Below are 15,672 nucleotides of genomic sequence, written 5' to 3'. Positions count from 1 at the left end.
TTCTAACGTAACACAGGACAGTTTATAGTTTATTACAAAATAATACAGCCTCTAAATAATCTTTCGGGAGGTAACACTCCCTCTCTCCAAACGCATCCCAGTGTGTTCTACCTCCCCGAAGAGCACAAGGCTCCCCAACTACTGTTTCTCTTTGCACAACAACTATTTCCTAAATCTGAAAATCGGCATCGATAAGAGAGAAAACACGACGAAGAGCCCCCGGCCACCCTCACGCAATAAATGCTCCACGCGCTTGCGGTGCCCTGGCTGAAGCACCACAGTTTTGCTGATAATATTCTCTTACTCCGGGAAGAATAAACTGAGTAACTAAAATGCAACCAAAGCCCAGGTGATTCATGCAATGTCCGAAAAAAAAACCCACCCAGCTGTGATGCTGTAGCAAAGTAACGCCGGGCGACAAATTAATTGCTGTGAATTGGGGGGGGGGGGGTTGCTTGTGACATTTTTATTTTTGCATTTTATATTTCGCTGCCCGCTAAATCAATTAAGCAATGAATGCAAAATTAAACTCCTTACTTCCTAAGGTGTGAGGAACTGTAATGTGTTTATTTTAAAAAGGTAATAGTAGTGGTAGTAGTAGTAGTAATAATAATAATAATAATATCCACAACAACAATAATAACACCACTGAAGGCAGGGCTCTTCTTTAAGCCTTTGTTGTTCAGCCGTAATTCCATTGTTTATTTAGGCAGAGGTTTTTCTATCTGAAGCTACGATCAAATTGTAGGTGTAATTGTTCAACACTTATGCAAAGCAGAGGTGGGGATAGAAGCAGAAAGTCCTCGGTTTGGACTGACCAAAGCCCCCCAGGTCTCCGTGCACCAGCGCACCCGCTCCGGTGCGAATTCAGCACCCTGGGAAGCTGCGTCAGACCTCAACACCACCTCGCCAACGCCTACCTGGAGAAGGGCAGAGTCGAAGCACCGCTTCTCCTCGACAGTTATTTCGCAGGGATATTTAGCCTCATTTCCGTGATGGTAATAGGGTTATTTGGGTTTTGCTTCTTGCTCCAGTCTCGGTGTTTTAGCTATTTAGCGCCAAACACAAAAATCTAAGCTCAAGCTGAGCTCCGTACCCGTCAAATAGGGGAAAGCGGGGGGCAGGGAGGGGGGGGGGGGGTTAACAGCAACCTGTTCAGGTAAGAAGTTCCAGCAGAATTGCAGCAGGCAAGCGGGGAGAGGTCTCCAGGGAGAGCAGAGCGAAGAAACACTTTGGTGCACTGTCTGCAAACCCAGAATTCAGCAGCTTTTTTTGGCAGCCAATTTGTTTCAAGTGTTTTGTTTCAGGAAACGTATGTATTTTTCTTTGTGCATTTTGTGGATTTACTAGAACCGCTCCTGACAGCTGTTGATTCAGTTAAATGAGCACATTATTAAAAATCCTCTAGCATCCCCGCGCTGAAAAACCAGACACCTTTGGATGGAGCTGAAGATTTCAACCCAGAAGAAGGCGCAAGTGAAACCTCTGCGCCCGCAGCCCAGGGCGGGGGGGGGCAAAGGGGGCTCCAGCCCCTCTTTGTGCTGACTCTATTTTCTTTGTTTTGACCAAACCCAGGTACTAAAACAGAATGAAAAGTAAAGCAAACGATCCCAAGTATAAAAAAATAAATGTTTGCTAATACTTGGGAAAATTACATCCCCAGCAGGTTGGCGTTAATGTGCTTCAAATAATTCTGCGCCGTGCCCCATACTTTGTTTTCTTTCCTTACTCACTAGCCAATTTTGCAGAGGAAGAACACCTATACAAAACGAGGAGGGAAAGAAGCGGATGTTTTCATTTTGCTTTAGATCAAAGGAAAACAAGAACGCAAACTGTGGCGTATTGAGTATTTTTTTCCACCGCTGTCATTCACACTAGGCTATCGAAGTTTTATACAATTCCCCAGCCCGGCTGCATATTAAGCTGGCTGTGTACAGCTTTATTGTAGCGCGGTGGTGAGGAAACATTAATATTCCTGTGTTGCATCTGACAGGACATTTACATGCGCCCATCTGAGCTCACACCTGAGAGCTGCTCCAAGGTACAGTAGCTGTGCTCCGATTGTAAAGGCAAATGAAGAACACAAATTCCCTGCTGGGATCGGGGCTGACCTCACCACACCCCACACTGCAAACCTTTCCCTTGCCAACCCGAGGCAACGCCACCTCCGAATGAAGAATGAGCCGGGGAGCAGCCACCAAGTTACCAGCCCTCACGGAAGAAGAGCGAAAAGCCTCGTTGAAATATTTTAAAGATGCACGGCGAGTGCAGCTGGCCAATAAAAGGTTGGGAAACAAACTCGCTGAACCCCGCGCGGGATGCGTTGCATACTAAACCTGATGAGGAAGATGGGGAGGATGTTTATGGGCTTCAAAATGGGTTTGGCGTTAAAACAGGGAAGTTTGAATAATGTGAGCGCTTGGTCTGCCCCGTCCGTGACGGTCCGCGGACGCCGTCCCAGCTCCTGCAAGCGTTTAAGCACCCAGGTGATGTCCGGTCCGTGTCCGGCGGGGCAAAGCACTCCGCACCCGGGATGGGAGCCCTTAAAGAGCAAACTGTGTTTCATGGAAATTCATTACGAAATGCAAAAAGAGATCATGCAACCGCTGGGGCGGTTTGCGGGTCCATTACTGTGCCTGTTATGTTTAAAAGTATGTAATAAATCACAGCAATCCACGTACTGATTGATATCAACCATCGTGAGCCCAACCCTGCCGTGCCCGACGTTACCAGGAGGCAGGCTGGAGCTACTGCCTTCATACAAAGTGAGATAAAATATGTTCATTAGCCCAGGGAGGGGGGGGGGAAATTCCTAAATGGTTAATTTTAGAGCCATGCTACCAGTATGAATATAGGTCTTAATGTATTAAAATATATGAGCTCAGCGTATTTTATGAACTTGTGCAATATCCCAGAAGCTGACACATAAAATAGAGCCCTCCCGGACGGAAGCTGCGTTCAGATGCCTGCCAGGGCGAGGAGACGACCTCCTTGGACTCGCGACATCACCGGCAGCACCACGACCCAAACAAAATCACAGCAAGGAGAAAGGTAACGAGAGATCCTGAGCGATTAGCTAAAAAAAAAAACAGCAAAAAAAACCAAACCAACAAAAAACCCACCCCAAACAAGTGGCAACGTGCCAGGCCATGTCCAGCTTGATGCTAAACGCCTTTTATCGCACAAAGCTGGTAGTATCGGATATAAAAACAGACCGAAGCTTGAAGGGAATTTTGTCCAAAAAATTTCCGTAATGAGGATGCGTGCAGGCGAACAACTGGAGGCTGAACTCCCATTGCCTGACATTGCCTCGCAAGCCTCTTTAATCGTCTTTATTATTCGAATGAAATAAGAAAGAGCTCGTGGGCTGAGGGTTGCATATACAAAACAAGGTGATGCTAATAGGTCTCCTCCTCTTTAAAAGAGGCATTACCAAATTATGGGAATGTTTAGGGAAGACTTTATTTCTCCCACCGGGCTAATTAGAAGGTGTTTAATTTACTCCCTGCCTCAGTTTCCATCACCCGGCATTCGTCGTTGGGACTCGCTGCAACGGGCCTTCCGTTTACTACGCGCATTATTTTCAAAGCTTTCGGCACGTGATGCTAACACGCACCTTTTCAGACCTATACGAAGTTTTAACGCGTGCCTGGCTGCCTCTTCAACCGCAAGCATTTCGGATGCAGCGATGCTTCAGCCCGTGGCGAGCTCCACAATTAAATGTCCCATACAATAGGTGAAAGAACGCAAAACCTATTTCTCATCCTCTAAACCAGAAGATCTGATTTGCAGGAAACAGAAAACCAGAAAGATTCAAGGCACTTGCAACACTCTGATGCTCCGCTGGAAGGAACACACCGAGGCAGAGGAAAACTTTCTACCCCGCTTCTGTGCTTCGAGTGAACTCATATTTGTGTTTCCAATAAAGAGCCATTTTTACATTAACTGTCTGTAACAGCAGGGAATAGGAAAACTAACACAATCTTTACCTCATACAAAGGATGATATTGGTGTCACGTGTTCGCTGCTTCAAAAAATGTTATTTATAAAAGGCAACAGGGAAAGCTGAGAAACTATTGACTCTTCCCTGTATCCCTACGCGAGTAGCATTAGAGCAACTTTTTGATCCCCCACATTTTTTACATTCCCCCCCCCCCCCGAGAAGTAAATTTCACAGCCGCACAGGCCACCGCCTTTAATTAAGCTTTCAAAAGTCTTCTGACAATGCCAACAATTGCAAGACACTTCTGGAGCTCAATCATGCAATCATCGTGACACTTCTATTTACAATTTGTCTTAGAAAGAGTTTCTCTGACATTGTACTTTGACAAAACAGCCGAGCTGCCGGTTCACAACCTTTCTCTGTCTTATTTACAAATACAGCTTGTACGCAGGGCCCCGAATCTCAGGAGTGGGAGCCTTCGGGTAGCACCCTCACTATTTTTCCTGCCTGCAACTGTTTTACCCAGCTTGGGCTCTCTGTTTCTTTGTATGAGGAAAGCAGACAGAATTTGACTCCAAAATATTTGCATATTCCTTCCCCCCCCCCCCCCCCAGTTTTTTTTTAAGCTTCCATCTTACCATCCAGATGCAATGCTAACTATTCAATGCAGATGTCAATAATTTTTTTGTCTCCGGAACAAAACAAAATAATAAGGAATCGCAATTTACAACCTTCAGAAATATAATGGCAACTACTAGTAACAGCCCAAGAAAATTTTTGTGGTGTAGTGACTACTCAAAGACATTACCTCCTGAGAACTGTAATAATCAAATGTACTTGGTCCAAAATTTAGTATCAAATTACGTCCGCCTTCCCCCGATTACTGCAGGCAGAGGGTTTTCTTGCCTTATTTTGCAACGTATTTTATTTGAATGCCACAAGCAGCTTGAGAATAAAGGATTCGAGCAGTAAAAATGACCTCCCCTCCTCCTCCCCTCTTCGTACAGTAAATACGGCATCCGCAGATACACACTTGGCATTAGGAAGGGGAATATGCAGCAGCACTCCAAAGTGTTCCTCCAACTGAATCCAAGTAACATTTAAGATCCTTCCTCGCCCAAAAAACCAACCTCTCATTAATTCCCTCGGATTTATACGTTCAACAAACAAACCGCTAAAACCTGACACCGGCGGACGATAAATATTTCTTCAGCCTTTTCAATAAGTGAACAGCAATTTTACATTCACTGATCTCTAGATACTTCAGTTAATATTTCCCCCTATTGTAAAATATGAGAGCGGATAACTAAAGCCCTGCCGTAGCACTCACTGCAAATCACGGGCTGCCGGTATCTGGTGGTGAGGCTTTGACATACATATTGATGAAAGCTGCCTCATTGGACCCACACAACATATCCTATTAATTTTCAGTTAAATTTATGACATTTCAGCTATAGGGCTGGATCAGCATCACTCAAAATTTTATAGCAAGTCGACGCCAGGCACAGGCAGACACCCACACGGAAGAGCCAGGTATGCACGCCTGCACCTATACGGATCTCACAGCTACTGCACAGGTTGCACACGCACATACAAGCTCTTGTAATCATCCCTGGCTCTGGAAAACCGTGAGCATAAAGAACAGCCTATCCACGGTTAAAACAGACATCATTTCTCCCTGCATTTGAATGACTCCTTCCTTGTCTTTAGATGAGCTGATCCTTAACCGTTACTTATCTTAACACGATCTTTTACTGCAACACACCAACTTACTGACTACAGAACTGCAGACGGAGCCCATACTGCACCCAGAGCTGCCCTACAGCACCTCTGTACCCACACCTAACCTGGAACACCTCTTCCAGCCTAACGGCTAATTGGGGACATTTTTACCTTGCTACTAAATACATATTTTCTGGTCTCGTACCAGAAGTAATCAGTTCACTCAACTCCTGTAGATTTTTCTAAAGGCAGCCTCTGCCCTTTTTTTTTTTTTTTTTTGTAATTACACACTCGTATCTTTTTGCATTTTGCATTCTCGCACAGAAATCGTAAAATACCAGAATTGGAAGAGCCTGAGCTTCGCTGGGGCCTTGCAGAAACCTGAACTCCACAGCTCACCCCAAGACCCTCACTGGTAGTTTTACTGCCGGACCCCACAAACAAGCGCCGGGTCACTCCAGCTATTGCCACGCTTCTTTGGGATGCGAGGGAGCTGAACTCACCCAAGCCAAAGGGGAGATGAAAACACGAAGGGGAAGCACCACGCAAGACCCCGTAACTCCTGGTGCTCCTTCCCCCCTCCCGCAGCCTGGCTGCGTTTCCCACCACCGGGTACAACCAGGGGACCCCAGCACCTCTCGGCTCCATCCCGGCCGGGGAGGTGCAGGAGAAGACCTGTGCTCTTGGACCTCGCGTCCACGGGCACGGCTGGGCACCACCGTGCGGGAAACTCGGGGTGGGAGATGCCTGGACAACTGCAGCTCGGTCTCTACTCACAGCGGTGCTCGTGGCTCGCACCACGGACCCGCGCCCGCTCCCAGACAGGCGCACCTGCGCAGCGAAGGCGATCCCTACGTGTAAGAGCAAACAGGATCAGGCCCCCACCGACGTGCACCACTCCTTACCCATCGCCCTCCGCTCACCGAACCATTTAAAGTCAGTTAAAACCACAGCCTTTTCTGATTTAACAGCCCCGTGACATCACGCGAGGCCAAACCCTGCTCACTTCGTGTCACCTGCGCCACGCGAAAGCGTGATTTGGCTCGCCGAGCGAGCGGCAGAGCAAAACCCTCAGCTGAGGAGTTTCCCCTCACGCAGAACTCCCCGGCGCGGCCGTCCCTTCAGCTGAGGGACCTATTTGGGACCACAGCAAGGAGAGCAGGTTTACTTCTTGCTTGACAGACACTGTGTTTTGTCTTTTCAACAGAGCGGCGCTGTACGTAAATACAGCGTTACATCATACCGCCGCTCCTCCATATTTGGTGATTTAGTATGGCTCCAGAGCTCGGAAGACTACAAATCCCTTCCGCCAGGCTCCCGCTTCATTAATCATGCCCTACGCTTCTGCTCGTTTTCCGTCAGATCGCAGGCAGCACATGGAAATGGGCACTGCCCTCTGCCACTCTGGGGGGAAAAAAAAAACCCAACACCTTCAACTTCCGTGGCTGGGAAGTGCAATATGCGGAATTATCGGGGTTTTTAAGTCTCTCTCAAAATGCAGCTTAGCAGGAGCTGAGCGCCTGTTTCCTCTTAGCCATACATGCAGTCAAAGTCGTACCTATTACTCTGAAGAAATAGCGTATATTCGTTCACGTTAACGTATGCGCGCGTACGCACGTGGCTTTGCATATATACGTGTGTGCAGACAGACACGCACACGTGCTGATACGTAATTGCTGCCACCGCAAAACCTTCAAAACTACAGCTCTCCAGTGTGAGTTACCGGCCCGGGGAAGCTGCGGGAGTATCGCGCTGAACCTCCCAGAGCCTACTGCCCTATTATGGTTTGACTTTGTGGCCAAAGCTAGCCCAAGACAAGCTCTGGCGCATCATGTGATGATGTACTACTGCGCCTCTGACAGCGCCGAGCAGTCCTGTGGGCTCCCCGAAGAGAGGTACCCGCAATGCCACATCCCAAACATCGCTGGGAACGGCAGTTTGAAACCGGTTCAGGCATTTGGTGGTGCTGATACGCTGCAGTCTCGCCTTTTTCGACGGGTAGTATTGGCGAGGTTTGAAGTGATTTGCAACGCTCGCTTGCAAACGGGTAGTACTCTTGTTTACTAGCCGGATTTTAAAAGCAGAGCGTGCCTTGTTACGCTCCCAGGGCTTCTGGGGTTTTTCTTTCGTGTAGTACGCTTTATTTTTCTAACCTCGTTTGTGAAAATATCTGCACGGCAAATGGCTTTCCAGTTTAAAAAAAAAAAAAAAAATCATGCTAAGAAATGGAATTATTTTCCCTTTTTTTAAAAAAATTACGTTTCATATTGTTTGTTGCACAAAACAGAACTCTGCCTTGGACATTTGTACGGCTGACATGTGGTTGTGTAAACCGCAAACAAAATCAAGATACATCTGTCAAAACCACATCAGAGACAAGAGAGAGCACAGTGAAGCATTTATCATTTGGCTGAGGAGGCAGGCTGCAGAGAGCAGCCTTTCCTGTCAAACCAACCTTTTGAAATTTCCAACATGCCCTTAAACTTTTCGAATAAGCATGTCTGTGCGCTTCAGCAACTGCCCTCTCTACTCTGGCCTGGCCAGTCGAAAATGGCATCTTAAAGTCAAGGTCGGTGGTGTCACTTTGCCATGGGGCTGCGTTTAATTACAGTCCATACGCTGACAGCCAATATGCAACCAAGGCTGGCTGATGCTCGGTTAACTCTTTCACCCCTGACTTTGCCAAAGACTCGAAAGCTCCTCGCTTTATCGCGCGGCAGGCTCTGAAATCTCCTCCTGCAGCGCTACGGCAGGCGAGACACCGGGAGACGGTGACTACAATACAGGCAAATCGCGAGAGCGGCCTCAAACAATACCGTTAGAAATACCGGCTGGCACGGCACGTGCCTGTTGATCCTGCCTCTGCGCAGGCACTAGGAACTACCGGTCGTGCGCTCACCGCTAACCGAAGGCAGGGTATTTAACACGTCGGCCGTCACGGCGAGCAGAACAGAGAGACAGACACGCAGTTTACAACTGCGAACATGCTACGTTGCAACTGAAACGGAAATAAACTCGCAAACACTTCTCCTTGCTTTAATTTACCTGCTATATGTTCCTGTTTAGGGCAAATTCCTCTAGATGACGTTGATAAACAATCGTCATCCTCTGGCGTAACCTGGATGCCAACCTCCACAGGATTGGATGCTTTTTTCAGCTCACTTGGTGAGGGTGAAGGTGGCTTATCCACAGCCTTCTCTAAGCAGAGACTGCCATTGCATTGTTTCCGTTTGTGCTCAATAAAAATAAGAATGTCCCCCAACGGGAAGTTCATCTGACACTGGCCACAAGTGAGGAGGTCGTGGTCCCCTTCCGGAGCTCCCAATGTGCCATGTTCAGGTTCGTCATCAGTGAGAATGGCTTCAAGAGGTTCGGCTGCAGTTTGAGAAACAAAAGGAGAATCATTAGAGCTCTCGGGAAAGGCACGGGGAAGGGGGGGGGGGGGGAGGAACGCGCCGAGCCCCCTCTTCATGAATATTACACCCTGCTCACAACGTCTGCCTGCTCCCCCCCCCCCCAGCTAAACCCATGCAACACAACTATTAGCACGGCAGCGAGGAGATTAATTCATCAGTTACAGGGAAGAGATTTTGCAGAAGCAGCTGTAGCACGCAGAACTCGGAGAGCGAGCGCTGCAACTGTCTCTGTGTTCCTACACGAGGACAAATTTCTGACTTGACTGAACGATTCGCTGGTAAAATTAAATGAATAGGCTGAAAGAATATGCTGCAAAACTCTTGTGGTACTGTGAAGAGAAGCCAATACGGTGGTTTATTGCTGGATGTATTATTTATGTATATGAATTCAAGGCGAAAAGCACCGCACACGCTCTCTCACACACACGAGTGTGTATTTTCCACCAGCCAGACCTACTTTTAAAATTCAGAAGCCTGAACTACACGGGTGCGGGTGCAGACAAAAGGTGTCTCAACATATAGATACGGCATATTCCCTACACAGGCCATGCAGGTAGCACGCGCGTGTGTGCGTGTGTGTGTGTGTGTAAAAGAAGCGAGAGGGAGAGTCAGACCGCATGGCCGCACACACCCAGGCACCGACACGCGCAGCACATATAGCCCTTCTAACGCACGTGCATACGTATATGTATGTATTTGTGTCACTCTCCCTATCGGCCTGCTTGCAGCTTCCAATTTAAAAATTCGGAAGCCGGGAGTTATTCGTGGGGGAGGGAGGGGACAAGGCAAATAAATAAATAAATGACAGAAACCGAAATGATAAAAAGCGAGTGCAGCAGAAATGCCTGCGGGGTGGGGGGAGGCACCTCTCACTTTTCAGCCGCTCCTCGGGATTCAAATAAATACCAAATTCACAACCAAGTCCACCCAGAGATATTAGCTAGATGGGTTATTTTTTTTAGTACTGAAGGAAATGAGGCAATTAGTCATTTTCCCTTTTTCATCCTGAAATAAAGGAATGCCTAAATTACCTTGAACGTGTCAGCACTGGTGGCCCTCAGCATCTAAAAATCAGCGTGGCCAAGCGACTGCCACATTTGCTTGCAACAGTGAGAAGTGCCTTCTTTAAACTCAAAATACCTTGCCTAATGTTGTCAAAGTTGACAAATTTTCTGAATGAGCTCCAAAAAGCTTCATCATGAGGCTATTTCTGCTCACAGAATCGTCAGTGGATGCTCTAACAAGGCAGACGCGGCTCTCTTTTCTGTTTGCCTTTTTTTTTTTTTTTTTTTTTTGGGTGAAGTTTGCCGAGAAATACCTTGGCAATCTATGTGCAGTCTCCATCACTATTGCCTTTCACGAGGACGGGAAAAAAAAATAAAAATAAATACCAGCAGCGTGTTGGTATTCCTCTACCTGCGCAATACAACACGCACGCTAACAGCAGCGAGCAGGAGGAGAGGGTACTACAAATACAACCCACCTCAAAACACTGCCAGGTAACGCCAGTGAGACAGAATACAACTCCTAAACAGTTAATCAGCCTGACCTTCTTTAGCTGGCTGCCAATTTCACATTTAATGAACTTAAAGCCACAGAGAATCAAAAAATAGATTTTAATTTGACTGCGCGATATTGGAACTGATTTTGATAAAGTGCAAAAATCCAGTGAACTCAGGTTAAATTTATTTCAACCCTACCTAGGCTGAATATTGAGGAGGAAGATCTGGAGTAGCTCCCAGTTGTGCCGCGTAAAATAATATTGAAAGAGCACACTACCTCGCCGAACCTCAGCTCCAACTAGGACACAGGGATCCAGTCCATCATTTCTTGCCTCTAGTACTACTTCTAATTTAACGTAAGGTCAACCACAGGAATATGAAGGTTACGTTCGTATTAATAAAAACAACGTCTTAATCGCTGGGGTTTTCTTCTAAACTTACAGACCGACAAGATAAGACACACAACGTGCATTTCACACTCCTCGGGAAGCCGGGAGAGGAGCAGGGTGGTTCTGCGGGATTGCTGGGCATGGCGGTTTTCTCCCCAGCCGTTCTTTGCGTTCAGACCAAGGGAGTAAATTATTGCAGGACTAATTCCACCAGTAGCTCGCTGCACGCCGCAGACAAAGGTATTTTGCAAATCTAACTTCTGGCTCACCAACTCTCCGCAGCAAAAGACACAAAATAACCCGTATTCCCCTTACAACTGGCTTAGCGAGGAGCTCTGCATAATCATTACTCAATTATAATGTTTTCCCGCGGCCTGATTTCTTTCTGACGCTGTCAGTATTATTTAGCAGGGGAAGGTAACCCGCTGCTTCGACACCAGACAGTTAAAAGTAGCGCTAAACAAAAATAGACTTTGCTAAAGTCTGTACCGACTGGGCTGATTTACAATCAAAACCAGGAAATGAAGTGGTAATTCAGAGGTTGCTGATTACACCTCCACATTTCACCTAATTAATTTTATAGGAGGCAAAGTTCTTGAAAATAACAAGATGATCAAATGTACAGATATAAAACCTGTAACCTCAACGTTTTCTATGCTCTTAACGTAAATTATTGCTAATTAACAAGAATTATATACTAATGTATGAAATACGGCTGGCACGGTGTTCACTGCAAAACATTTGGCTCCTGACGGAGGCAGAGCCAGCAAAAATACGTTTTTATTATTACTGCTACTTTTAAAACAAAATATAAAATAACGGGTTTACAAAGAAAACGCCAGAATACAATTCACCTGGTCTTGCCACCGATTTGCAGGATACATCTTTTAATTCTGGGGCAATCAAAATTCCCTGCCTGGGTCCCTAATCATCCATCTCTATTTTTCATGCAAATTGCCCTTCCACCAACATGTCTTTTCAGCTTCCCCCCCCCCCCCTTCGCCCTCCTGCTCCCCCCCCCCCTTCTTCCCCGTTCCCAATCACCAAAACAACCGCACAGTCTCTCCGGCAAAAGCGGGATGGATTTTTGGAGTGTCGGGAGAAAGGAGGTACCGGGGGTGATGGGGCAGGAGGGGAGGGGGAAGAGGGGGGGGGGGGGGATGCCACGGCACGGTGCGGGGAAATGCCCCGGCAGCGCGGATGCGCTGCCGGGGCATTTCCCCGCACCGTGCCGTGGGAAGGATGGGAGAGGAGCTGTTTCATCCCAAGTTTGTCCTGGGATCGTGCGGTGCAAAGGTTGGGGGGAGGTCGACGACACACGACTTTGGGGTACAATGGGAACCGCCAACACGTTATGGAGGGGGGGGGGGGGGAAACCCGGGGAGGGGGAAGGCGAGCATCACCCGCTGCCTCCCGGAGCAAGCAAACTCCGCGCAAAATTAAGAACAAAGAAGAAGAAGGGGGGTGTGGGGGGGGTAGGGGGGGTGTGTGTGGAATGGAGGGGAGGGAGCTGGGCGCCCTCCCCCTCCCGCCGGCCGGGAGGCAGCGGAGGAGCCGGCCAGGTTCAAGTTCGCCAGGCTGCCCGGTTGTTTGATCTCGCTGTGCCTCCTAGCGACCGAAACGGGCAGGCAGCCCGCCCGCCGCCTCCGCCGCCCCGGCACGGCATCCCCCCGGCCCTCCGCTCCCCCAGCCCGGCCTCTCCTATTCCCCCCTACACAAACACACAGCAACCCCCCCCCACCCCCAATCTCCCGGCCCTCCCACCCCCCCCCCTTTCCCCATCCCCGGGACAGTCTCGCCGGAGGGAACACCCCCCCCCCCCCCCGGCCCGTCCCAGCCGCCGCTCCCGCCCCACACGTGCGGAAACTCCGCGCCGACCCGCGGGTATCTCGGCGGAAAGGAGCCGCGGGGATCCCGCCCGTCTCCGTTGCCCCCGGGGGCGAATCGGAGCCCCCTCCTCCGGCCCCGCCGTGGTCCCCACCCCCGGGGCCGACCGGGCATCCCTGCGCAGGGAAGGGACCCCCTCGTACCCCATTTCGGGAGAGGGGGGGGGGGGTCGCACCCCCATAAACGTGCCAGTGATGTTGCAACTCCTACCCCAACACAGCGCCGGGCAATTCAAACAACAACAACAACAACAACAACAACAAAAGCCCCGAGAAGTGGCGGGGAAAGAGGGAGAAAACGACGGGGGAGGGGGCGAGGGCCTGAGCCCCCGACCCACACCCCCACCCCCACACACACCCCCCCCTCGGGGATTTCGGGAAAACTTTGGGCAGAGCGGGGCTCGCCGGCCTTGCCCTGCCCGCAGCGGAGCGGCTGCCTGCAAAGAGCCAGCGTTCCGCTCAGGGGCTCCATGTGCGAACCCGCCTGGAAATGTCTGTGCAGCCGTGGGGGAGAGAAAACGCAGCGTAAAGTTGTTGGGGTTTTTGCGCTTTTTTTTTTTGGTTTTTTTTTTTTGGCCTTTTTTTTTTTTTTTTTTTTTTTTTGAAGGGAAGAGGGAGCCGGGGATCTCTGGCAGGAAGAAATCGCCCTGGGTTTTCTGCCATCCCTGGGAGGGAACAAAACCCGCCGAGAGTAATGGGAGAAAGAGAAAGAAAGAAAGAAAAAGAAAAGAAGGGGGGGGGGGGAAAGGAGCGAGGAGAAACATGCAGCACTTCCCCTTCCCCCCCAAGTCACCCCGAGGAAAAGGGGATTTATTTTTTTTCTCCCTTCCTTCCCACCCCCCTCGCCCCAAACCTTTCCAGCTCGAGTTGCCTTTTGTTGTGCAAAGAGCGCTCCCGCTTATCTTGCATCTAGCCCTGGTGTGTGTGGTGGCGGCTGGAGGGAGGCAGCCGGAGAGTTTTTTTGTTGCGAACGGTGTGGTGGGGCTCGGGGTTTGTTTTTTTCTCTCCCGGGGAGAGCGGGTTTGGTTTGGGGTTGAAATGCGGCGGCGAGAAAGGGCCGTTCGCGGGTGTGAGGGTGCGAGTGTGTGCGAGCGTGTGTGTGTGCGTGTGCGTGTGTGTGCGTGTGTGTGTGTGTGTGCGCTCAGCCCGGGCTCGCTCTCGCCTGTGTTTGTTGGCAGGAGGCTCCCCGCACACGCGGTGCTTGTAAACATTCAGACACGAGATTTTTCCCAATCAAAATCCACTTCCACTTTTTTTTTTTTTTTTTGAAAATCTTCCAAAAAATAGTAAGCGAGAGGGAGAACGCGAAGCGAGGGCGAGGAGGGAATCCCTTCCCGGCGCGGCTCGGCTCGGCTCGGCTCCGGCTCCCTCGCCGCCCGGTGCCGCCCCCCCCCCGCCCCAGCCCGAGCCGGAGCGGCGGCGGGGCGGACGCGGGGCGAGGTCGGGGCGGCGGAGCCCCGCACGGCGCCGGCCCGGGGCGGCGGGGAGCGGGGGGTCGGCGGGACGGCCACCCCGCACCCCGCGGCGGAAACAAAAGGGAGGCGGCCCGGCTCGGCTTCTCCCCCCCATCCCCCCCCCCCCACCCACCCCCCCACCCCCCCCCCGCCCCGAGAGGGGTGCCGCGGGGCGGGCGAGGCGAAGGGGCGAGCCCGCCGGTAGCGGAGGGGCTCCGGCCGCCGGACTTTCTCACCGCTCCGCTCGCCCGCAGCTCCCGCCCGGCCGGCCAAGGTGTCCGGCGTCCAGCCCGTCGCTCCCGCCGGAATTTCTTTCCACTTTCGGCCGGTTCTGCTGGCCGGCAGCCCCGCACCTAGCCCGCGCGGGGCGGCTCGCCGCCTCTCCCGGCGCCGGGGCGAGAGCTGCCGCTCTTACCGCCAAAGAGCGGGGAAAGCGGGAGGCGAGAGGAGAAGGGAGCGGAGCGGGGGCAGAGGGAGTGCGCGCTGGCCGGCGGGGGGCAAAGGCAGAAAGAGAAGAAAAGTGATCAAGGTGATTAAATTAGAGAGGGAGAAATTAACCGGAATGCTGATAATCCCGAGCCGGCGTTGAGTTCGTTTTTTTCCCCCGACTCGCTCACTCGCTCTCACTTTTTTTTTTTTTTTTTTTTTTACCCCTCTGCTCTCGCTCAAATTAAAAATTAAATCCGTGAAGGGGAAATTAAATAAATTGCTCTCCGGGTTACTTACGTGAAAATTCCCGTTTGCTTAAGTGCTGGGGTTTGCCTTGCTTGCGGCGCGACATGGTGGGTTGGTGGCTTCGGTGGCTTGTGAGTCGCTCGGTTCACATCGGGAGAGACGGGTTAGAGAGGAAGGAGACTCCAGAGAAAATATCTTCATCAATGTCTTTTGACATCCAAAATAAATTAGAAATAATACAAAGATGGCGCAGGGAAGATGAATTGTGGGATAGCAGTCATGGCTTTTTTTTTTTTTTTTTGTGCAAGGAAAAAAAAAAAGAGAGAGAGAGGGAGAGGGAGAGAGAGGGAGAGAGAGAAGGAGAGAGAGAGAGAGATGAAAAAAATGGCAAAAGCCCCCCTGAGCTGCAAGTTCAAGTGCGGACGTGACGTCCCTGCGAACTTGAACGTCAGGAGCCTGGATGGACAGAGACATACAAAACATGGGCAGGGCAAGCCGGGGAGAGGGGAGGAGGGAAGGCGAAGGCAACACCAATGGACACTCATCAGGGGCTGGACATGAAAAAGAGAGCAGGACAAGCCAATGGACAGTGATCGCAGGGGGGAGAGGGGAGGGGGCGCGGCGGGAGGGGGTGCACCGGCCGCCCGGCGCACGCTGCCGAATGGAGCCGGGGGGCCGGGGGCGG

General features: G+C 50.6%; 1 protein-coding gene across 6 annotated transcripts in view; it reads right to left on the bottom strand.

Moving 5' to 3' along the window:
- LOC104642538 (BCL11 transcription factor A) overlaps positions 1-15,672 on the bottom strand; it is a 147,574-nt gene that overhangs the window by 58,604 nt on the left and 73,298 nt on the right. For 3 of the 6 annotated variants that reach the window (XM_075749862.1, XM_075749868.1, XM_075749865.1), the window contains exons 1-2: positions 15,039-15,594; positions 8,711-9,040 (exon numbers count right to left, since the gene is read on the bottom strand). In XM_075749862.1, coding sequence (XP_075605977.1) covers positions 8,711-9,040; positions 15,039-15,093 — 385 coding nt within the window. In that variant the 5' untranslated portion in view covers positions 15,094-15,594. Of the gene's footprint in view, positions 1-8,710; positions 9,041-15,038; positions 15,595-15,672 lie in introns of those variants that run through there. The other 3 variants (XM_075749867.1, XM_075749864.1, XM_075749866.1) reach the window with 3 other exon arrangements.

Source organism: Balearica regulorum, chromosome 3 (genome assembly GCF_011004875.1).
Source record: "Balearica regulorum gibbericeps isolate bBalReg1 chromosome 3, bBalReg1.pri, whole genome shotgun sequence".
Classification (NCBI taxonomy): domain Eukaryota; kingdom Metazoa; phylum Chordata; class Aves; order Gruiformes; family Gruidae; genus Balearica; species Balearica regulorum.
The sequence above is the reverse complement of the archived record's forward strand: the minus strand, read 5'-3'. Positions and strand labels throughout refer to the sequence as shown.